Source organism: Salvia splendens, chromosome 21 (genome assembly GCF_004379255.2).
Source record: "Salvia splendens isolate huo1 chromosome 21, SspV2, whole genome shotgun sequence".
NCBI lineage: Eukaryota > Viridiplantae > Streptophyta > Magnoliopsida > Lamiales > Lamiaceae > Salvia > Salvia splendens.
Genome location: NC_056052.1, coordinates 8077417 through 8103056, shown reverse-complemented (window position 1 = coordinate 8103056; position 25640 = coordinate 8077417). Strand labels below are relative to the sequence as shown.

At 37.4% G+C, this 25640-nt stretch overlaps 2 protein-coding genes, 1 long non-coding RNA gene and 1 pseudogene across 3 annotated transcripts; 2 read left to right on the top strand and 2 right to left on the bottom strand.

Moving 5' to 3' along the window:
• Positions 1 to 690: 690 nt before the first annotated feature.
• LOC121783713 lies at positions 691 to 3114 on the top strand (annotated as a pseudogene).
• Positions 3115 to 6523: 3409 nt separating this feature from the next.
• LOC121784154 (protein trichome birefringence-like 37) lies at positions 6524 to 8123 on the top strand. The gene is made up of 4 exons (XM_042182331.1): positions 6524 to 6804; positions 6918 to 7089; positions 7431 to 7768; positions 7865 to 8123. Exons 1-4 carry the CDS (start codon positions 6524 to 6526, stop codon positions 8121 to 8123), a joined length of 1050 nt encoding a protein of 349 aa, XP_042038265.1.
• Positions 8124 to 9581: 1458 nt separating this feature from the next.
• LOC121783929 (protein CHUP1, chloroplastic-like) lies at positions 9582 to 12723 on the bottom strand. The gene is made up of 6 exons (XM_042182117.1): positions 11362 to 12723; positions 10920 to 11051; positions 10663 to 10844; positions 10466 to 10577; positions 9939 to 10073; positions 9582 to 9860 (listed from the first exon to the last, which is right to left on the bottom strand). Exons 1-6 carry the CDS (start codon positions 12505 to 12507, stop codon positions 9747 to 9749), a joined length of 1821 nt encoding a protein of 606 aa, XP_042038051.1. The 5' UTR covers positions 12508 to 12723; the 3' UTR covers positions 9582 to 9746.
• A 4443-nt stretch (positions 12724 to 17166) lies between these two features.
• Positions 17167 to 19385, bottom strand: LOC121783945. Its single transcript, XR_006046677.1, has 4 exons — positions 19146 to 19385; positions 19001 to 19055; positions 17901 to 17965; positions 17167 to 17432 (listed from the first exon to the last, which is right to left on the bottom strand). It is a non-coding gene; the product is annotated as an uncharacterized LOC121783945 (long non-coding RNA).
• Positions 19386 to 25640: the final 6255 nt, after the last annotated feature.

Below are 25640 nucleotides of genomic sequence, written 5' to 3'. Positions count from 1 at the left end.
TAATTAAACACTTAATTAGTAGTATAATATACGTACTCCTTCCGTCCCAAAAGAATATGCACTATTTTCTTTTTAGTTCGTCCTACGAGAATATGTACTTTCTATTTTTTGGAAACTATTTTCTCTATAATAAGGTGGTGGGACCGATTCTTCACTAACAATAATTTAATTACTTTTTCTTCTTATCTCTTTCTTACTTTACCAATTGTGTATTAAAACTCATTTCAAACTCAAAATTTATATTCTTTTGAATCGGATGGAGTATAAAATACCTAGTCTTTGTCATAATAGGAATTACTATTATCTAATGCCAAGGCAAAGATATTCACAGTCAGCTGAGAGTTACACAATTCACTTACATCAAATTTAAACATGATTGAATTTTTGTTACACGTTGTAATAAATATATACTCACTCTGTGTGAAGTTACTCATTTTTATTTTTAGTTTGACCTATTCTTTATTCTTTCAACCTAATGTATAAAATAACTTTACGATAAAATCTACCTTTCAAAAAAGGGGAGCATCTTTCATAAAATGGAAAGAGTACATGCAACTGCTATTTGCACAACTAAATAAAAAATGTTAACTTAAGGTCCAAAATTTCGTTTACGGCCACTTAAATCAGTTGACTTTTAAATTTCATTTTCGTATTTATATATCCAAATGCAATCCCAAATTTCACCATTGCTTATAGTCTGTGTTTCAATTGAGCTATTTGCTTGCCAAGACACAGTCACTAACAAAACCTGAGCTATTTTTTTCCCTCTTCCTCCCACCCATTTAAATTCTCGTCAGAGCTTGAACAAGATTCTGAAATGCAGGAATTCGACCCCTTCATAATGATAAAGAAGCTAATTGTTCACTAGATTTCTGCAATATTTTCATCTCATTCTTGATTTATTCAAATCTCCTCCGTGAAAACAATGTCCATGCCATTAGCCCTGATAATCACAATCCCTTCTGTTGCAACCCTCAAAACTCAATCAAAAATGCTTGCTTTCTGGTTTGCCCTCACCACACGCCCTCCTGGCCTTGACCCATAAATTTCTTCCCTTTAATTTCACTTCATTTCCCTCTTTCCGTGAAAAAGATTCAATTTTGTGCCGAGGCCTATTTCAAGATTCAATTTTTTAAGATTATTGAAGCTTGTGTTATTTGTGGCATGTCTTGAAACGAATATCTTAAGAATATTGTGTCTTGTGAATAGATTAAAATTTTCAATTTAACTTGTAATATGATGCAGTGTGATAATAATCAGTATGGTATTAGCTTCGAGTCTGATGGTGGACAGTTTGTGAATCAATTGTTGCATAGTTCTGAAAATAGGGGGTGTTTGTCTTTGCCTGTTAAGCAGTCTTTGGTGTTGGATGGTGAAAAGGGGGAGTTAGTGAAGGCTTGTGGAAGAGTGGGGAGAAAAAGAGGGGTTTCGGAGACGAAGACAGCAGAGGCTTTGAGGAGCCATAGTGAGGCAGAGAGGAGGAGAAGGGAAAGAATCAATGCACATTTGGAGAGCCTCCGAGGGCTTGTACCGAGCAATGAAAAGGTCTGCTGTTTGAATGAATAGAATGCTTGTTTTTGAAGTTTGTTTACAATTTCTATCATTACTGTGGATTGATTGTTTGATTTGTATTGTTGATTACTTGTGTGCTTAAGAAGTAGGATTTGAGTATGTTTAGATTTTCCATCATTGTTTAGGATTATAGTTCCATATAGGCGAAGCATTGCTTGTTTAGCCCCTTTGATGATAGGTGATACGATTAATAGTAAGAAACGTCTGCGTTTTGATGAACTAGGCATTGATTCTCTTCGTCGAATGTGGACTGTGTGTGTTCTATTACAATACTCGATTAATGTATTAGACGTGTGTGGGATGTTGCCCTTTGAAATTAGGAAGTGAGAGAGGTATTCTACTCTTGAAATGTCAACTTCTGCAGTATTACATTAGTTAGTCAAGTATTGCTTCTGTATTTTTTAATGTCAGCTGGTTTTCAAAGCTATCCCCGGCTATACTTTGATGTGATCGAACGATGATTTTGGTTGGATGGAAGGCTAACTGCCTGCCGATGCATATCATGCTTAGTTTTACAAGTCTATTTCTAGCAGATGACTGTATTATATTTTAACTTGACAGCAAATCTTTGTCTTTGTGTTGATATAATAGTATGATATATACAGTTTTCGTCTCGATGACAAAAGAGTTAGATGGGAAGTTGAGCTGCGATTGCGACTCTCAGGGAAAGAGAAGCTATATATTAAGTAGTTATTCATTGCAAATTTTGACTTGGTATTAGTAGTTTTCTTTTATACTTTTAACATTTGTTGAGATGTTGCTTAATGCCTTTGATTTTAGTTTAGATAATAGTAATATACTTTTGTCTATTATTTGATACAATGAAGATCAAATCTTATAATTCTTGAAGTTTAATGAGAGTTATTTCTGTGAATTAGCAGATGGACAAGGCAACTCTACTAGCCGAAGTCGTAAGCCAAATAAAACAGCTGAGGGCGACTGCGTCACAAGCCAGCGAAGGCCTGCACATCCCGATGGACACGGATGAAGTGAAAGTTGAAGCGATTGAGAATCATAGTGGCGATGGCTCGTTCTTGCTTAGGGCTTCACTCTGCTGCGAACACTGGCCTGATCTGCTGTCTGATGTGAGGAAGGTGATCAGAAGCCTTCCGGTTCGAGTGGTGAAGACGGAGATATCCACATAAGGAAGCAGGGTGAAGGTCGCGTTCTTGATTACTTCGGTTGAAGGGGACGGGGTGGTTGGCTCGGTTCGTGCAGCTTTGAGCGATGTTCTTGAGAAGGTGTCGGTGTTGGTGGAGTCAGCTGAGCAACTGTTTATTCCTCGTAAGAGGCAGCAGGTCTCGTGCCTCGATTCTTCATCGTGCTTGTTGCAGTGAGAGTTCGTGGTTGTCGCTATCCTGTCGTGTAATCGGAGATGTGGTTTTGGGATTGTGTTGAATGCGCCAATGTAATTTTCGTTTTTATTAATTTCTCCTATTGTATTTCTTCCAAAACAAATAGCAAGTCAGTTTCTCTGCCTTTAAATTTAAATTCATTTACCAATAAAAAAAATAAGTATGTGGTAATTTAGTCACTCGACAAAGAACTGTCAAATTCAGGTCGAAGTCCGGGGCGGATCTATTGTATGAGGGGCATTTGTCTCACCCTATATTTTCTCCTCTATATAAATATTGTCTATCATATACTCCATCCATCCCATTAAAGATGTCTCACTTTCATTTTTAGTTTGTCCCAATCTAGATGACTCATTACTATAAATGGAAATATTTTTATCTCTACTTATTCACTATCTATTACTTTACTTTCTTTACTTAACACACAAAATAAAGTTGCATAAAACTCGTGCCGCCCAAGGAAGGGGTCATCTTCAGTTCGTGCAGCTTTGAGCGATGTTCTTGAGAAGGTGTCGGTGTTGGTGGAGTCAGCTGAGCAACTGTTTATTCCTCGTAAGAGGCAGCAGGTTTCGTGCCTCGATTCTTCATCGTGCTTGTTGCAGTGAGAGTTCGTGGTTGTCGCTATCCTGTCGTGTAATCGGAGATGTGGTTTTGGGATTGTGTTGAATGCGCCAATGTAATTTTCGTTTTTATTAATTTCTCCTATTGTATTTCTTCCAAAACAAATAGCAAGTCAGTTTCTCTGCCTTTAAATTTAAATTCATTTACCAATAAAAAAAATAAGTATGTGGTAATTTAGTCACTCGACAAAGAACTGTCAAATTCAGGTCGAAGTCCGGGGCGGATCTATTGTATGAGGGGCATTTGTCTCACCCTATATTTTCTCCTCTATATAAATATTGTCTATCATATACTCCATCCATCCCATTAAAGATGTCTCACTTTCATTTTTAGTTTGTCCCAATCTAGATGACTCATTACTATAAATGGAAATATTTTTATCTCTACTTATTCACTATCTATTACTTTACTTTCTTTACTTAACACACAAAATAAAGTTGCATAAAACTCGTGCCGCCCAAGGAAGGGGTCATCTTCCTTGGGACAGGGGGAGTAATTTATTTCTTTTAATTTTTCAGGAAATGCCCCTCCTCGAGTTATTAAATTTTCTTCATAGATAAATCTGCCCCTGTCCCTACAAATTCATGGCTCCGCCCCTGGTCGAAGTTGTGAACGTCGTGTTGAGTACACTATGAGACAACCAGTTTATCTACTTGATGCCATGGCCTTGTTGGAGCTCCGAAGGGACTCTCGACCGTCAATATACAACAGCGATGGCCTCAATTGAAACCATTGGTGCATATCTAGATTGTCTGATATATTACGCCATCCACAGCCATGTTTTTAACCAATTCATTTATCACCTTACTTATAGGCTCTACAACACTTTTTACCACATTCTTTACTTAAGAAACAACTCTAACACTCGCCCAGTTTTCACTTAACTATTCATAGCTCTAACCTTCTTATTTTCTTTTAATATTTTAATGAAAATTTATCCATTGATATCCAATTAAAATACACAAATAATTAATATTACATAATTAAAATATTCAACTAACTAAAAATTATATAAATAAAAACCTTAAACACTCAACATAATTAAACTAAAGATCTAACTCCTTTTTTAAGTGCAGCAATTATTCTCTAGTGTGATTCTAATTGGGCCCATTGACCGCCCATAGTGCAAAATTTAAAGTGTGAGGGATTTTTTGAGTATCAAAAAATTATGAATTGAATAAGGTACTACTTCCTCCGTTTTATAGTAGTGGAGACATTTTTCACGCTATTTAAGAAAAATTATGTTAAGTAAGTTAGGTTAAGGAAGATAAAGTAGAAAATGAAAAACGTAGATGAAGAAGGAATAAATGGGAATAAATGTGTTACTTAAACTAAAAAGGGAAATAACGCAACTACTATGTAATGTACCATAATAACAAAATGATTCTACTATTATTGAACGGATAGAGTAATAGATAGTATGATTAAAATGAAAAAAAATAAAATTTAGATTGAAATCCATTGGAAAAAAAGATATAATTAAATAATTGTGAAAAAAATTTTATATACAAATAATTTTTTATATTAAAATAATAATTTCATATTCAAAAAAGAAGCCCACTTGTGTATCTTCAAAGTCGACTTCACGCATTCAACCAAAAAAATAATACTCCCTCCGTCCCGTGCTACTCGCACGTTTGCTTTTCGGCACGGAGATTAAGGAATGAGTGTATAGCAAAGTCAACAATTGCGGCTGTAGGTGATAATTTTTACTAAAAATGGAAAGAGTGCAAATAACTTGGGACGCCCAAAAAGGAAATAAGTGCAAGTAACACGGGACGGAGGGAGTATATGTCACGCCAAAAAGTAATTTTACTCATATTAATACCAAGCTCAAATTTTACACTATTTTGGAGTATATGTCACACAAATTTTTTACAGTAGTTGTGGTATACACCCATCTTTATTGTTGTTCCATAGAAAAACTCAAAAGTGAATAATATTTTACATAAAAAATTATATTTAGTGTATGATTACAGTTAGTTGAGTCGGATTTTTAGTTTGAACAAACTACATTTAACAAAATATATCATTTTGCCTATGCTTATGTGTTTCAATTGAATATCATATTGTATAATTTAAATACTCAATAAAATTTAGATTTCCATTTATATGTATAGATATCAGATTCTATAAATTTGAAATATTGATCAATCAAAATTTCAAAAAATGATAAGAATATTGAATTAAAATTTCGTAGTCTACCATCGAGGATCTCAATATCATAACAAATTTTATGCATGTGATTCAAAATGTAAAAGGCAAAAAAATCAAGTGACTTTATTAATTAGTTCAATATATAGTTTTCGGGATCGTTAGCCATAATTACTATTTTAACCAATGGTTTGCATTAACTAAAACTTCCTTTTTATATTTTTATTTTTGATAACCCCTCAAAATCAACATCATCTAACTCCACAATTGTTAACAATGACTTGGGCCACCATCGGCAAAATCATGGCTTCGCCACTGACTGCGCATATTCCCTCTTTTAGGAGTGTAGGCATTTAATAATTGAGTACGCGCAAACTTAGTATAAACTACATTAATTTTATCATTTTTTTAACTATCGATCGATCTTTATTTTTTCAATATAGTGTAAAATTATATATTAAAATATTTAAATTTATTTGTCCTCTCAAAATATACTATACACATAATACTAGTACTATAACTCAATTAAGACAATTTTAAGTTAGTTAAATTGCGTACCCCATTCGCCTTCTCATCTAACAATTAAACAACTCTTAATTATTTGAAAAGAAAAATATAACGGCTTCATAATTTCAAATTCAATACTCATGCAACAAATTAAATTAAATATCCAGATATAAGAGTCATATACTATTTGAAATTCTATAAAATTTTCATCTCCGATTCTCCATTCGTGCATAATGCATCAATAATTAATATCATGGGGAATATGAGTATATAAAGAGTGCTACATTTTCAAGATTTTAGTATGCAAAGCTAAGATGGCCGGATTCAAGTGTCATTCTTTGTTAGCAATTTTCATGTTATATCTCATATATGCAAAATCAGAATTATTTGCAAACACAAGTAATTATTTTGGAGAGTTAGCAAGTGGATGCAACTTGTTTAGTGGTGCATGGGTGCATGATTCTTCTTCACCTCATCTCTACGATTCTTCGACTTGTCCCTTCATTGATTCTCAATTTGATTGCCTCAAACATGGCCGCCCAGACAAAGATTACATCAATTACTCATGGAAACCAAGCTCTTGCAACTTGCCTAGGTAAGTTCATTCTTTTTAATGGTAAATAAACATAAATTTTAAAGACAGTGTCGAACGATATAACTCACTCTGTCTGAACTTTTCTTAAATTAATTTTATGTATTTGGCTACAGATTTGATGGTGTTGATTTTCTGAGGAGATGGAAAGGGAAGAAGATAATGTTTGTGGGCGACTCGTTGAGTCTAAATCAATGGAACTCGTTAGTGTGCATGCTACATGCTGCACACCTGAATGCTAAGACCACCTTCGTTAAACAAACCCCAATTTCTCATGTTACGTTTGAGGTTAGTTTATTCCGCAAACCCTACAGTCCTAATGAAAATCGAGTCTAAACGATCTCAAATTGCGCTATTAACGTGACAAAATAAATTGTGCGAATCCTTGTTATTATAACTCAACGGTTAAAAATAACAAAAATAGGCTAGTACTCACGGACTGGTGTGTTGTGTTAAAAGATGAAACGATCTACCCCTATAAGTAAAAGAATCCCAAACTTGCTGGCATTGACAAACTTGACGTTGATTCGAGAACCGAGCAACACTTTGTACCTAAAATGCAAGATAAGATGGTAGAGAGGAAATGCAACATAATAAATAATGTTTTGCTTTAACTTTTGAAAATGCAGGAGTTTGGAGTGACAATATACCTCCATACAACCCATTATTTGGTGGACCTAGTGAAAGAAGCCAAAGGTTTTGTCTTAAAACTAGACTCCATTGAAGAAGGCAAAGCATGGCTAGGAATGGACATGCTTATATTCAACACATGGCATTGGTGGCTCCACACTGGTCCCAAAGCACAAGGTTGGGACTTCATTCAATATGGTTCCACCATAGCCAAGGACATGGACCGCCTTCGAGCCTTCTCTCATGCCCTCACCACGTGGGCCCATTGGGTCAACCAAAATGTCAACCCTTCCCAGACTAAGGTCTTCTTTCAAGGGATTTCTCCCTCTCATTCTAGGTAAAGTTCATTATTTACATAATTTTATAAATTCTTAGCATTATTTGTGTCACTTTGTGATAATATATAGTATATGTGGTGTGTGTGCACTAAAAGGGACTGCGATGGAGCACGTGCACCGGATAAAGGGACCACGGATTCGATAAGGCCAGAGTCGGCTACTATAGTTTTGAAGAAGGTGTTGAGTACGTTAACGAAACCGGTCTATTTGCTAGATGTTGCGGCCTTGTCGGGGCTCCGGAGAGACGCTCATCCGTCGAGATACGGTGGCGGTGCGGGTCTTGATTGCAGCCATTGGTGCTTACCTGGATTGCCGGATACTTGGAACCAGCTTCTTTATGCAGCTCTCATTTGAGGAATTAATCAACTTGTTAAGAAAAGATGAAATTATACTTCTAAGTATTTAAAAACTCATATATTGATGTGCAAAAAAAAACTGGAAAATTGAAAAATTATCATATTAAGTATATCGTTGAGATTATATTGTTACACAGTTTATAAGCTCAATTATTATGTTTCATCTTATGTTGCACTTTTATTAATTTCCAGTTCTATTATATAAATTGTAACTATTAATTTATAAAATTAAGGGATATTGATTGTGGATAAAACACGAACTTTGGGTAGAATCTGGTATATTTCTTAAACTTTGAAAGTCATAAAAAAGATCACGATTATATTTTTCTAAGGGTAGGAAGACTCGAGAATCCGCGACTAATGATGAGTTGAGCAAGATGCTCAGACATAGTAATTAATCATTTCATCGGAGTTTTTAAAAGAAAGATAGAATGGTTAAAAGTTGTAAATACATGAGCAATTCGAAAACATAGTTTCTAGTATGCAACTCCAATATTAGATCTTAAAGAGAGAAACCTAAGATAGGAGAACTAAGAGTGTCCAAGGCACAACCACAAAAAGTTGTCCAGCCCAATAGTGGACACACCACAGCCACAAATCATATTATTTTATCAATTGTTGGTATATTTTAATTTGATTGGAACAAAATTAATTGGACAAAAATAAATAGAATGGAATGAATTGAAAAAAATGATTTGGGAATAAATATTTTATATATAAAGATTTTAAAAATTAAAAAAAATTAAAAAAATTTGACTGCTAGCGCTGCCGCGGCTCGCCGGGCCGTGCTACCGGTCCCTGCGCCCCGTCCTCGCCGACTACTAGGCGCGCCGCCTAGTAGTGGAGTCATTTTGTAATTTTGGTACATTCTATAGTTACACTTACTTTACTCTCTCTTACTTTATTCTCTCTTCATTTTTCTATGTTTTTCGGTTCCTACTTTATTCTTCCTTTACTTTACCCAAATTTTCTTAAATTGCGTACCGAAAAGAAACGTCTCTAATACCGCGGAACGGAGGGAGTACTACCATTATCTTAGTCGATAACACCTACCTAATATTGATAGTTAGATCCGGAGAATAGATCACTACTAAGAATAAAACATACAATGTCAACTTTCTTCATACAAATGTCAACCAGATTAAATAGGAAATTATGTTGATATTATTTGTCATTTGATAACGACCTAAAAATGGTATCACCAAAGATGCAGTTACCATTTAATTACATATTTATGGTTAAATGTGTCATGTTAATTTTACCAATTGCCAGAATCACCCGTCGAGGAAATTTCGCACAATCAAGTAAAGTTGATGATTTTTTTATCGCCTTTAAAATTTGTAAGAAATTTGACCCAAAATTTGTGATTTATCAACAAATAGCCCTAAAATGTTATCTATCTATTTTATGTACAACAATGTGATTTAAGTTATTGAAATAGATGGAATGAATTCCATGATCGCAAAATATGTGTTTATTGATTTAAAATTTTGAATAAATATATTTTGGATCGCAAGATGACTGCGGCAATCTGTATTCACAAATCTTCATTTTCCATTTCTTAAACTCTTTATACAACAAAAAAATGAAGCCATTTTCTGAAGCTGAGTTTGCTGCAGAATCAGCAAGAAGACTTGCAAATGAATTTCTGTTGGTGTTGATTTTGGCACAACTGAAACTTCTCCCTCAGTTCTTGAAACGCCTTCATCGTCTCCACGTCAAACCCGCCTGCAAACTGAAAAACAACCCGCGTCTTTCTTATACTAACCACGTATATCGGTGGGGTTCGACATCACGTAAAAGAAATTATTACCTGATGAACTCGAAAGGCAAACTTGACGCCTTGGACTATAAGCTCCTCTTCCTCGGGGCCACCTGCCACCATTCCGAGTTCTGCCGAAGCTCTCTTCATGTACTTCATTGCCAATTTCACAGATGCCAGCTTGATCTGCTATGGCAAAGGTAATTACACACATTCAGTTTTTGTCATTTCACAATCATAGACGAAAACAAATGGTACAGACAAATGATGAAAAACCTTAGGTCAAGTCAATGTCATTACAATTGTATTATTGCAGCAATTTTGTACAGTTTTAAATAAAAATGATAAGAGCATGTGAGAGTTCAATTTCATAAATTTGACAGATTTCTCTTGTTGAAAGTGTGGCAACATTTCTTAGTATTATCAAGATAGTAGCAGAGATGAATAGCCTAATTAAATCACTAGTTTTTCTCAATGATCTAATTGTGCACACTGATATTTCATTAGATCATACTATCAAATAACATATGAATCTTGCACACAAGCTGCAAACACAAAGAATAGGTGCGAGGCTTCACCTGACTCACAAAGCCGGTGTCGAGCATCCAATCCATCGGAATATGATGAACTTTGTACCGGTTTGCAGCCAATTCTCTCATCCTCGACAAATTGTAAGCACTGTGCTCCAATCTGATCAAACAAAGCACAGAATGTGAATTTAAACCTCTGTGATTATCAAACCACAACCATCAAAATTAGGTGACATTTAACATACTTCTCAAAGAGGGACTGCATTTTCTTGAGAGCAGGACCACAATGTTGTCTGGGATCATCGCGAAACGACAAAACTTCAGACTCCAGCTTCTTTAAATCAGAGTAACCAAATGCAGCTTCTCTCAGTGCATCAGCCTTCTGCTCCGGCCAGTCGAAGTGCTTGAGCACAGCCCTCTCATCAACCTTCACATTTTTGCATATAAATTGAGAAAATATTGGCAATTTATTCAGTTTTTTGCATCCAAAATTAGGTACTACCAGATATGAGAGCTCATCATCAAGCCATTTAACAAATGGGAGAACATCTTCAATGTCAATGAAAGCAGCATTTTGAACTTCTTTGATCAAGAATCTGATGAAATCTCCTTGGGTCTCCACATCTGTCTTGATCTGCAATCAATTATGAATAACATTTATACACAGTAAATGGACTTAAATTAGGCGGCCTACAACGGTTTAATCAAATGGTTGGAATTAATAGATTGTCATAAAAGGCCACATGGTTTCATTCAATTTTACAGCTTTCTGGATTTTCCCAATATGGATTTTGAATTTAAACCCTGTTTTTATCTTCAAATTGGTATTGCACAAATTCCAGAGAGGACAACCTAAAGTAACCACCGTGTTTTTGTGAATGCGACATTTTGGCATATGCAAAAACAATAAAATTAAAGTAAATAAAATTGATAAAATATTTTACCGCGAGTAAATGTGAAGAACGGTTCTCAATTTCTCCAATCATATCCTTCGCCGCAGCTCCGGCCAACGAGCCGACGCCAGAATCGCGTCTACAGCTCGAATCTCTCCGCATCAGCGAATGGTAAAACTCAACCACCTCCGGAACTCTCCTGACCTTCGCCGGCGCCACCTTCGATTTAACTCCCTTCGGCGGAGGCGGGGGAGGAGGCGGAGCAGCGGCCTTCGACTGCGCCGGCGGAGGCGGAGGAGGAGGAGGTGGCGGCCCGGCGGATTTCACCGGAATGTTGGAAATCTCCGCCAATGCGCGGTCGGCTGAATCGGAAAGGGAACCGTCGTCGTAATTGACCGATGAAGAAGACTGAGACGACGACGATGGCCGCGGCGGTGGTTTCGGAACCCGCGGCGCTCGGGATCGAATCGAGATTGAAGTTTCGTGAATCTCCTCGGAATCGCAGCGAGAAAGCCGAGGCGCATCGGCGCTGAATTCGTCCTTGTTGACGCTCTCGCAGAAATTCGAGGCGATGTTACTCTGCGTAACGCAGTTGCGAAAAACCTTCGCCGCGAAATTCGATTTGTTGAAATTGTTGGTGAAATCGGTGAGTTTCGCCATAGAAGATGAAGATGAAGACGAAGACGAAGAAGACGACGTCATTTCGTCGTGCTCGGTGACGGCTCGTTTAATATCGCACAATTCCGCCTGCATGTATTTGATCTTGTCTTCGTATTTACGATTCTGCTTCGTCAATTCGATGTGCAGGAACTCGTTCTCATTCCTCAGCTGCTCATTCTCCACCTCCAAGCAATCGATCTTCTTCCTAAACCGCTCAATTTCACAATCCTTGCTGGAAACCTCCCTCTCCAGCACCGGAAGGATCGCGACGGACTCCTTCAGCAGCTTGTGCTGGAGAAGCTCCGTCTTGAGGCGCGACTCCCGATCGCGCAGCTCCTCGACTAATCGTATCAGCTCGGAGACGTCCGGCGGCCTCGGCTGGACCTGTGCGGAGGAGCGCGGGAAGAAGGAGCGGGAGAAGCCAGCGGCGGAGCCTTTTTTACCTTTAGCGGAATCTGGATTTGACAGCGGCGGCGGCTTCGATTGAGCTGGGGAATTGTGCATTCCCATTGCCGTTTTGACTTTTCCGGCGACCATTTTGGGTTAATTCCCCAGAAATTGGGGATAAATCAGCGTAGTGGCGATGTTTAATTGAGTGAAAAAACGAAATTATGTGAATCGGTTTGGAATGTTGATAGAGTAGGACGAGTCTAGATGCGTCGTTTTCGACATGACTGTAAACAGAGTGTGAGTTAGATGAACGATTATCGAGGAACGGTCTCTTCCTACACAGATTAGAATACCATACAAATTTGGGAATTCAAATTTAGCTCATTCGACTGTATTAAAATTTAAAAGAATCATTACTTAGAAACATACTAATTATATTATTATATTTATTTATGATGGGAAAATTTAAATACTCCATTGTTTATTTATCATAATACTCCATCCGTCCCATAATATTTGTCACTTTTTTCCATAATAATTATCAAACTTCATTTTTACCATAAATGATAAGTAGGTCTCACATTCCACTAACTCACTTCACTCACATTTTATTGTAAATAAATATAAAAAAGTGGGTCTCAAATTCCATTAACTTTTCAACCAATTTTTCTTTACATTTCTTAAAACCTATGCCCACATTAAGAGTGACAATTATTGTGGGACGGATGGAGTAATAAACATAATAATATAATTATTGATATTTTAATCATAGATGATATAATAAACTGGGTAGTGATAAAATGCAAACCTATATATTGTACAAACTTCAAACTATGATTTGGATCGTTAGAAAATGTCACCAGATGATTAAAATACATCAACAGAAAATGTCAACACATTTTCAACACGGCATCAACCGTTGACATTGTGTTGACATTTTCTGTTGATATAATTTTGTCATCTGTTGACATTTTCTAACGGTTCAGATCATAGGTTGAAGTTTGTACAATATTTAGAGTTTGCATTTATTACATCTCATAACCAATATGACTATTATTATAATTATATTTATTTATTGATATTATTATTAAATAAAATTTGTAATTTTATCATTTTATCAAGACTTTGTTATTAATTATTACTCCCTCCGTCCCTGAAAATTTGTCACTTATTTTCATTCCGTCTGTCTCTAAAAATTTGTCACCTTTCACTTTTACCATTTTTGGTAATGAACCCCATATTCCACTAACTCATTCTCACTAACATTTTATTATAAAACTAATATATAAAAGTAGGACCCACATGTCACTAACTTTTTCAACTCACTTTCTATTACATTTTTTAAAACACATGTCGGGTCAAATGGTGACAAATTATAGGGAACGGAGTGAGTATTACATATTATTCATAGTTCAAATAATTATATTATAATTATTAAATAAATTATTAAGTATTATTATGATAATAACAATTATATATTATATAATTGGTATTATTATAATTGTAATTATATTTATTTATTTTATTGAAATTAAGTACTATGATTCGTGATTTTAAATTATATTTAATTTTGTTTAATAATAATAAAATTAATAATTGTATAAAATTATACTTAACTCCGTTAAAACCTGAATATGTAAGAATCTTAAAATTGGAAAAAATAATACTTCATCCGTCCCCCAAAGTTTGTCTCATTTTGCCATTTTCGTTCGTCCCACAAACTTTTTCCCACTTGGAATTTTACCAAAAATAGACATTAAATACACTTTCAATCTCCTCAATGTGGGACCCTTATTCCACTACACACCTTCATTTAATACAAACTCAAACAATTTCTTAAAACCCGCAACGAGTCAAATTGGAACAAACTTTGGGGGACGGAGAGAGTACCTAGGAATAGATAGGATTAGAATTAGGGAATGTTGTAGTCTATTTCCTAAATTTTAGGATTCCGATTACTTTTCTAATTTGATTAAAAATCGTAATAAACACAAAGATTTAAAAAATTAAGAAATCAAATTATTTTTCTATTCAAAATTCTAACTACCAAACATGACAATAAAGTATTTGGCTCATCAAATACTTTTGTTTTTATAGAGTATTTAACAAATGTTAATAGGCCTTACAGTCCTGATTTACATTTCTGGTTGTCCCACTTTAAGGGCTCGTTTGATTGCCATGATAGAAAATAGCAAGATAGTTATCTTAAGATAGCATTTTCGGGCCGAAAATGAGATAGTGTCAGATAGTATTTTTATGATATTGTTTGATTGACAAGATAGTGTTTTATAGATAAGATGTAAAATAACAAAAATGTCCTTGTTACTAAATATATTTGTATGTAAATGTGTATCTCTATTTTATGATTAAGTTAAGTAAATTGGTGTTAATGATCATGCTATCAACAAAATTATTAACGATAATCAATATTGTAAGTACCAGACACAATGGGAGGTTAATACAAATCATAATTAAAATGTCCCAAGAAAAGATGAACAAATTAAAATTTTCATTGAAAATTTGAAAAAAAGACTGATTTTGAAGAAATAACATTCTGACTTCAATTAATGAGAAGCCCAACTCCAAAAATACAATGAAAACACCACCAAAATCATTCAATAGAATGAGCTTTGAAGATTAACAAAAATTACTGAATTTGTCCACCTATTCAGCATCCTGATGCTGAATTTGAACCCTGATTCCTTCAAATACGTCAGTGCTTAGGAGATCAGCCGTACCTCGCTCGTGATTCCGGTAGGGTACAACATCAGAAACGTGTTGTACTGCAGATCAGCACCGACGGCGCATATCTGAACGCCTCCTTCAATCGGAAAAACGAGTATCTAACTATCTTAGTGATCATCGGTGAGGCGACCTACGACAGAGTGGAGGTAACCGGAGATCTGACGATTCTGGCGAGGCTGTGGAGGATCTCGAGCAGCGCAGCTGACTACGCGAGGATGAGCGGCTTCTCGACGCAGGCGTACACAAATTCGTGGTCGTGGCAATCGCGAAGATGCGAATGGCCAATTATTTCCACGATAGTAACAAGATTTTGCCAAGTTATTGTGGTGCGACGGCAGCTGCGAAGATGTTAATTCTAGATTTTAACGAAATCGGCCAAAGTGAACCATTGCTACCGCCGGTGGCAGCCGCTACCGTAGAGAGGGAGAGGAGAGAGACGGTTGAGAAATCTAGTGGGCTGAGAGAAGAGTTGCAGAAGAGAGATAAAGTGAGTAAAAGTGGGAGAGAGAGAGAGGGCAATAGTGACTATCATAGAGAAACAGTACACTATCGCTGCTATTGGGTGGTATAGTGTATTCACAAATTTGTGGATAGTCCACCGGGCCTAGGCGGGCTTTTAGCAAATTTTCGGGCTTAGAGATAGTAGTATCATGGCAACCAAAGCATAGATAAAATGGACTATCTAGGGCTAACATGGCAACCAAACGAGGCCTAAGAGTCTCGGTTGAAATATTTCATAAATGATAATAGGCCCTATATTCTATTAACCTTTTTCCACTCACATATTTATTAATAAAACTAATACTCCATATAAAAGTAAGAGTCACATTCCACTATCTTTTTCACCAACTTTCCTTTACATTTCTTAAAACTCATGCCGAACTCAAGTGGAACTCCTAAAGTGGGACGAAAGAAGTATACTTTGTCTAGTATATTTCTACTTTTTATATTTTAAATTTTCATTAAAATTAATTTGTATCAATTTATAATAAGTTTTTCTCTTTTAACTAAAATAAGTCATATTTTTAATTAATAATGCCAATCATTTATTTTTCTATTTCGCTCTTATTTTACAAATTTTGTAATGAAACATATACCACCCGCTACTAAGATTATTTTTTTGGACTGTATTTCCCAAAAAATACAGCCACCACTTCCTTTGCGTATTCAAGGATAATTAATCATGGTTAAGTCCCATATGTTAGTTGGAAGTATTTTAAAACTAGTACTCCCATTGTTCATAATATAAATAGTCCTATATTCTTATTCTCATTCGTTCGTAAAAACTAGTACTCATTTTTATCTTTTTCCTATTTTGTCGACATTTTTTCCCTCTTATACTTTACCCACTTTATCTCATTTTCCTCATATTTTACAAATTTCACGTTAAAACTCAGGTCAATCATCAATCAAACTATTTTTAATGTAACATAGTGATCATCTAGATTTGATCAGAAAAGCCAACCATCTCGTTTTAATATGTAAAAATATTTAAAAACTGCATGTAGTAAAATGCTAGAGATGTTCCATGTTATTGTTTTTGCTATAAACCTGCAGTGTGCAAAATATAAAATCTAAAGACTATTTATGTAGCTCATTGTTTTAAAAATTCTTTTACCCCTAATTACTTGAGGTGATATTTGATATTATTATTATTATTATTATTATTATTATTATTATTATTTAGTTAGTTAATTATGGATTTGCATATCTTTTTCATATCATTTGTCTTATTCATTAAGTTAATATCCACTATTATAAATAGTTGACATTGTTCTTTAGTTCGATCATTCAAAAAATATCAAATTATCTTATTTTTCTTTTATCGTGTTTTACTTTCTTTTGCAATCCTAAATCTTGGTTCGATCGACGGGCAAAGCTCCCGCGACTACCGTTTATCGTGTTAAGGGAACTTCACCCTTAACAATTGGTGCTTTCATCGTGAGCTCTTCCTCCAAATCGCTGTCTACATGTCGTACTGTCACGACCGCCCTTTAGGGTTAATAAATATGGGCGATCGTGATTAAGAGAATTTAATAAAAAGACGAAAAGGACTAGGGTTTTAATAACGAGCTTGACCCACAATTAATATTCAAATAAAACGACCGAGAATTTGACATAAATTGGTAAAATCCCAAATATTCAATATCCAAATAATTTAGGCTGCAAGCCCAATAAGCGATAAGTGAAAGAAATGTCACAGCGGAAACGACCAAGAGTAAGGGTGACGTCATGTGTGAAGACACCACGACACCCATAATTCAAAAACAACAGTTCATTTACCAATTTACTTGCTCAACACCACCACAACCTCGTCGCCGCTCAACCTGCACATAGGGAAAACACATGCAGGGCTGAGTATTATAAGAATACCCAGTGGCTCATGCCGAAAACATTTTCAATAAAGAGTAATTTATCATGCCATTCACAAGTAACCGTCGGGGTTTAGCTTTAGAAATGCCCGAGGCACTCAAAATCATTTCCATTTCAAACATCGATTGATCAGTCATTTTCCCATAGACGTTTACCATATCTGCCAATACATGACTTGGAATGTGGCCACAAACCAAGCCACTAGACCGGCCAGCCCGTACGCTAGCACACGATCTACCATAGGTGTACACTAGCCCAAGTAGGGTTTGCGGCCCTACAATGACCCGAATTCGATTTATAAAATATTGGCATAAAGCCACATCAGATAGGCACGTAAAAATCAAATCATAGCATGATAAATACAGTTTCATTTCCATCGACAAAATATTTAGGACGTTGTCCTTATTTAAAAGAAAGCCCACCTCAATTGAATTAATTCTCTACACTTCCTTCCCTTTGGTATCTCGATTCCCTTGTGAGGTCTCACCTTTAGAATTTAAATAATACATATATCAACATACTTTCCAATCAAGACAATAAAATGCATGCATCCTAAGCGAAGTTATTTATCTTGTTCTCTCGATTTTTCGCTTATTCGGCCGCTTACGCCAATAATCGTTCCGATGGCTCCTCGTAATTAAATTAGCGCAACCACTTTCCCTCGAACTATATTTATTTCGGACTTAGGATATAATTATTCATTCGTTGAACTATTCCGGAATTAATTAAATAATTCCCCACAATTAATTTAATTTTTACTCAAAGATTTAATTAGTTATTAGCCCAAAGATTTAATTAAAAGCTCATGACTTAATTATTTTCTCCACCTTATACCTTCAATTACAAATTAAAGCCCCAAGATTTAAATGGATCCCATAGATTTAATACATCCTCCCATTTAAAAGATGAGGCCCAACTTAAAAAAAACAAAAGCCCAATTTATTAAATCAAGGCCCACCTTATTTTTTTAAAAAAAAAGCCCAAGAACCCAAATTTCTTCCTTCTCTCACGTTTCCTCCTTCCTCTCTCTCTATCTCTCTTCTTCTCTCACTCTCGACCAAATCGGAAGAAATCCTCCATCCGTTCGTCGCCTGCTCCGATTTACTCCACGCCGTCGGCCGCTGCTCACCGGGAAGACAAATTGCGGCCGCCACAGTGTCGTCGGAGCGGGGGAAATCCGGCCGTCGATCAGTCGGACAGCCGCTGCTGTCGCGTCGCTGCTCCGTCGCCGCCAAATCCGTCTGCTGTCGCTGCCGGGAGATGCCGCCGGGTCAGGCTGCTGCTGCCGCCACTCCGTCGGTGGTCGTGCAGCCCCGAAACATCCCGGAACCAACCCGTTCAGCCCCGCAAGACCCCGATGGTAAGTTCTTTATTTGATTTCGTGAATTTAAAACTTGTTTCTTTGGTTTAGTTTGTTTCAATTCATTCGATTAGGAGGTATCGCAGATTGTGGCAACAGTAGGATGAAAAGTATATGGATGCAGTAGAATGAGATTGAAATTTGGATGGGAAAGGTGTTTACCTTCAATTTGCAGACGGACGTTTCAAAAAAATGGTTCTTGAATCTCCGGCTCGGCCTTATTCAACAATTGCAATGAATTGGATGAGTTGGTTTAGAAAGCCCCAAAAACGTGTAATAGAGATGGAGATGGAGTTTGCAAGCTTACCTTGGATTGAAGTTGGAGAAGATGGATTTGATTGCAGAGACGATAATGAGAAGGAATGAGTTTGTGAAATATTTAATTTAGAGGGAGGGCGGTTAAAAGATATGGGAGAGATTTTAGGGGAGAGAGATAGTGTTTTCAACGTGGGTTTAGGGAGGAGGGATTCATTTTTTTTGATTTAATTGAATTTATTTGGTGTTTTATTTATAGATTACGGAGGATGAATATCTTTTCACGGAGGAGGTTAATCTTTATAAAATCTCTAATTAAATTTGACTTGGTGACCAAGTCAATAGGAAGAGAATTTGTATTGATTTAATTCATGGTATTTTTCTTTTGATTTGATTTTTTTTAATTATTCAGTCCACAATTTATTTATCACGGACTGGATTTTTATAATATTTATTTAATTTATCGGATCCAACCCGGAATTGAGTCCAATAAATATTCCTCACGGACAGGAATTAATTAAATTCGCGATGTAACTTATTTCACAAATCTCAGTCCAACACCAATTAATTCACCACAATTAGATCACGGATCTTCGCAAAACAATAGCATTAAAACAAGTACTTTCGGGTTCACAAATTAGGGTTCAAAAAGTGGGGCGTTACACGTACGGCTACACTGGATTTCAACTCCGGCAGGCGGATTACCACCCATGGCAGCCCGTACCTCAACCCCTGCTCCATCCGATCAGAGCTTTAGATCAACAACCATCATATCCATATCCACAGGATGGGAGACTCCACCCACAACACCATCCCTACCAAGCCCGTCAACCCACTTCCTGGGACCCGCCATGGCTGCGCTAGGAAACTGCGTGTCAGCAACCATCGTCCTACGAGACAGATTTGTACTCGCCACCACCGCCCTCTTGTTGGGACCCGCCAAGGTTGTGCACGCAACAGGGATACTCTCAGCCTTATCAACCGCCTCAGCAGCCACACCACACCGTGCTCAGACAACCCACTAGCTGGGATCCACCTGCCTACTGGGAGACAACGGGACAACGCCCCTTCCACGAGGTCTCGACATACGATCATCCGCTGCCCCCCAACCATAACTCAGGATGGAATCAACCCGCGCCACAACCACCTTGTCCAGCCACCACCACGGCACATCCGACTCTTGCACAATTTCAACAATTGTTGGAAGCGTGCTACAGGATGGAGTCTCGCCTTGTTGCAGCCGACCGACGAATCGACAACATGCTTCCTCCCGAGCTGCCTGAATCTGCGCAGCCCTACGGCTCCCCAATTTTCGGGTTTGGGGACCTCGTTCAACACCTTCCTCCATCAGGAAATAGCAAGGCTTTGCCGGGGCCGTCGGGTTTAGTCCCCTACGACTCATTAGCTCCTCCGCAGCAGTCGAGTACAACACCACCACCCTTTGCGCTGCTTTCCGATACCGCCCTCGAGCCGCCGCCAGAACTTCTTCCTTGGCAAGTGGAATATCGCTCGTTGGCTTATGCTCTGTCCAAGACTTCAGTTGGGAATGTTTTGGAGTGCAATAAGAAAAAGATTGTGATTCTTGACTGTGATCGAGACGAGAAAGGATTTGATGATTCTTCAGAGAAGATTCTACATTCTTCTTCTCGTTTTGGTGGAGTTGAAAAGGTTGAGAAGATAGAGAAGTCCGGTCCGGATTTCGCACGTAAAGAGAAACCGGTTCACGGTTGCATCGAGATTCAGTGCGCGCGACAATTGAATGCTTCTCGATTCAAGATTCCCCAAGTCCAGATTGGTTTGGGTAGTTCCATTGTGGACAACGCATCGCTGAAATTATTGAGTGATTCATATCATGTCAGGGTTGTCGCAAGTATGATTCATCGATCAACATCGCTCGACGCCGATGCCCGGTTGATTCCTCCGCAAAATGACACTCTATGCTTGAGCATTCATGGACGCATTGATGCAGGGAGACGCTCAACTATTCTGTGTATGTTTGACCCAGGAGGATTCCTCGACACTCATCGTTGCTTCATGGTGCCCACCTTGAGGATAAGGTGGATTTCAACCGTGGGGGAGTTGATACGATTATTATTATTATTATTATTATTATTATTATTATTATTATTATTATTATTATTATTATTATTATTATTATTATTATTATTATTATTATTATTATTTAGTTAGTTAATTATGGATTTGCATATCTTTTTCATATCTTTTGTTTTACTCATTAAGTTAGTATCCACTATTATAAATAGCGGACATTGTTCTTTAGTTCGATCATTCAAGAAATATCAAATTATCTTATTTTCCTTTTATCGTGTTTTACTTTCTTTTGCAATCCTAAATCTTGGTTTGATCGACGGGCAAAGCTCCCGCGACTACCGTTTATCGTGTTAAGGGAACTTCACCCTTAACAATATTATTATCAAGGCTTCTTTTCTGTATATCAGAGATTCTAATGTCATGTACAAAATTGGAATAAATGTTATTATTTCTTAATTTTATTGCTTGGGATTCTTGTAAAAATATTGAGTAAATTATTTGAGAAAGCGAATATAAACTTAGTTAACTAATAAGTTTACTCTAAAAAAAGTTTACTGCCCCCTTGTCAATAAATATTTAATATGATTCTGATAGCCATATACAATAAACAAAAGCAAAAAATTACGTAGAAAACTAGACATTGTTAGATTCTCTTTTAAATTTAATATGATTCTGATAGCCATATACAAAAAAACAAAAGCAAAAAGTTACGTATAAAACTAGACATCGTTAGATTCTCTTTTCTTTAAAAGTTAAAAACATGCAAGTCTTTAAAAAATATTCAATACTCGTAGTAATAACTAGTAAACTAGTACTACATTTTTATTAGCCAAGGGCAATACTCACCAAATTAACTCGTAGTCCATATATAGGGTAAAGTAATTATGAAAATATGAGGTACCATTATTTGTAGTAATTTATGTGGGGACGAATCTATATTAATAAAATAAATAAGAGATATAGATATCTCGCCATCAGCATGGGCCAATGTCTGGTCTATGCAATGCCCAATAGCTAACATTGTCTTTTCTTTTTCTTTTTTTTGTTTGTCTTTTCTTAACTTGCTCTTGCCCCCGAAGACAACTAGTATATAAGCGATTTATATAAAGTTAATGCCAATTTATATATTATGGGATACCCATTTTAAAATTCTTTGTTAATTTTATTTCTTTCTTTCACTTATCTCTCGATATTAGGGTTTCAAAAATTTGACTGGATCCACCGATACGATCTCAAACCAGTATGTTGTCCGGTCCGACTCAGTAAAAAATATAATATTTGAACCAAAATGAAATAAAAAATCAGGCGGTTCAACCAAAAACATGGACCGATTGAACTGATTCTCTCTTTTTTTTCTTTCTATAATTAGTTTAAATAAAAAATCTGGTGGCTGCCTCCTCGAGTCCTTCACTTTCTAGTCAAATGGCTGCAACGTGTAATATAGAACAATTTTGATTGGGATGAACAAACAAAATTTTAAAAAGTTATTTTGCGCTCAAGATTGATTCCATTGATTTATAAAATCTTGAGGGTAAATATGGTAACAGAGAAATTGATGATGCAAGAGATGGGGAAGGGTGACTCAAAGGCAAATAAAGAGGTTGTTACTGCAAACAAGAACAGGTAGTGAGCTTGGCAAAGACTAATGTTTTCGGAATTTGAAAGCCCACATTGCTCCGACGAGGTGATATTATATTGGAGTCTACCAAGTCTTCTCATGTATTCGAGGAAGATGCTTACGAAAACCTCATGTAACCTTGTTGTTTTCCCAAACTCGCGAAGATCTTAGATTTTCAGTTATAGATCAAGCCACATGCTTGTTGTTGGGGTAGATAACTAGATACTAAGGAGTCGTTTGGTTGATTAGTTTAAGGCAGTTAAGGAAGGATTGGTAACTGGATAAAACCATGTGTTTGCTTGGTCGGTTAGGTTAATGCCCATCTCAGGGCCTATGTCCATTTTCTCAGCAGACTCATCTCAGAGTCCATCATAGAGCCTATCTCAGAGTCAAAAAACAAATTTCTTTTAAAAACAAAATAAAACATATTAAAAAAACAAAAAAAAAGATAAAGATAGATGAAACAAAAAAAATAACGGAAGTTCATATCACCGTGGAGAGAAGTAAAATTGAAATTGAGATTGGAAAGAGATGAATGTGAATTGATGGGGAATGAGGTATATATAGTAGATTAAAAATTGAATTAAATTTAAAAAAAAGGGGATATCGGCTCCTCGATCGGCCCGAGCCCCCGCAATGGAGGCTCATCTCAGGGCAGATATGAGCATCGGCTCAGCTGATGTATCGCCTCTGAGGCGGAGGCGATTGGGCATGGATATAGGCCCTCTCTCCACAATGGTGACCTTTGAGAGCCCATGTGGTGGCCGACCGCTCGGCCCTTGCCATCGGTCACCGCTTCTAATGCTCTAAGAAAGTAGGATTAATTTGTCAGATGATTTTCAATATATGGTAGTAACTGTGCGTGACCAAATCCTTTCCCCATCAATTGGTCTTTCTATGTTCTTTATTTAAATTTTAATTGCTAATGTTGTTGTGTGGGGTAGCTCCTTCGTGATTATTACTTCACACATAGGGATATAATTGTGCTCAATGTGATGTTTTTTTTTCTGTTGTCCTTTGTAGTTTGTTGACAATTGATCAGTTCGATTGTTCGTGTCTTCACACCAATGACTCGTCCATTTTCCATGTCGACCACCGCCTATATTATGGTAGAAGATATATTTAATCTCTTCCATTTGCAGTCAGTCATAATATTGTAGTTTTACTTAAAGAGAAGAAAACGTCTCATACGGCGCTACTCGATCATTGATAGGATTCTTCCTCAGGTTAGGCATATGAACAGACTCGTGTCGGTTAGCAATGTTGTGTAGAAATCATGGTATTAAATATGCCCGGTCAATGGATTTTGACCAAATAATAAATGTGACGAGACATTTAATTTTGTGAAATTAAATGACATAGCGTCGATCTACATTTTACGTAGATAAATGTAGTATATTCACTTTCTCAAATCCGATTTCCGGTGAGTGAGAAATAGTGGATTAAAGTTGGGCATAATTAGCTTTTAATTAAAGCTTGGAGTTGGAGCTTAGGGAATAATTAACTAGTGTTAATTATCCCACATTGGAGGATTAACACATCTTTTAATGTGTATAAATTAAGTGACTTTATGTTACTTAATAATTATAGTGGACCAAGATGGGTGAAAGAGCCCACACGCGCGCACACGCGCGCGCCGCCGCCGCCGCCCGCCCGCCCGAGCCCGTGCTCGCGGTCGCGGGCCTCGGGCCCGGGCCCGATCCTTTATTCTTTTTGGACCACCGCCGAGTCAGCAATCCAAGTGGCTTGACACGTCGTCGAACGAGGCACAGTCACGGCTGCCACGTGAGAAATCCACACGCTCCACATGCGAAAGGCACACGCCTGCCACACGCTCGTAACCGACGTCGGTTACGAATCTGCCATGATGAGCCTTCATGGCTCGGTTGACCATGCATGGTGGCTTGGCCTATAAATAGGCTAGCCATACCACTGCATTAGGACACACAATTCCAAGAATTCTCTGCATCATAAGCTCTCTCCCTCTCTGCATTGTCTTTCTGTCGAAGCTCTGCCCTCTCCTCCATCCAGTTCGCCGGAGCTCTACTGATTGCGGTGCTGCATCAAAAGAGACGTAGTCGTTTTACCTTTGGGGACGAAACGCCAAACCGAAGAGCACTACCGGGGCGTATCTCGTCTTGCGGGAAGAGGCCTCCTCGACTCGGCTAAACATTCACGGTTTATTTGTTTCATTGTAATTCAGTTCAGTTTCGTTTCTTGTATTCCTTCTTTTGGGTTGTATTATGCCCGGCTTTTATCTCTTGTAATCCTTAGAATCAACAATCGCAAGATGAGATAACTTGCTTTTGAAGGGTTTTTGACCTCTAAACTGAACTTAAAATTTCGAAACTTAATACACCTTTGCTGGAGATGTCGACGGAATCCAACACCACCGCTGCCGCCACCACCGCCGCCATTCCTTCAACCATGGCGACCACTGGACCTGTCAACACGTCGTCGATTCCGACGATGATGCCCACTCCCGGGCGCTATCCTTCTTCCTCAACAACCCCTTGGGAGTTCGTTAACCCCCTTGGGCTCACTGGTGGATCCACTTCGAGTGGGTCGGTTGGTTCCACTTTGAGTGGTTCCTTCGGGTCCTTTAATGGATCGAGTGCTGGGGCCTTCGGGTCTCACACGGGTGTTGGGGCCTTCGGGTCTCACACGAATGTTGGGGCCTTCGGGTCTCATGCGGGTGCTAGTCCCTTCGGGGCTGGTACGACCATGGCGGGCTTTATGCCTAACGTGAATGGTGGGGGCTCTATGCCCAACCACGTTGTTGGCTCCTTCGGGGGCAACGGAATTGGTTCCTTCCAAGGACCAACTGCGGCACCTTTGGCACCAAGAATGATGCCACCTGCCGAGAAGCCACCAAAG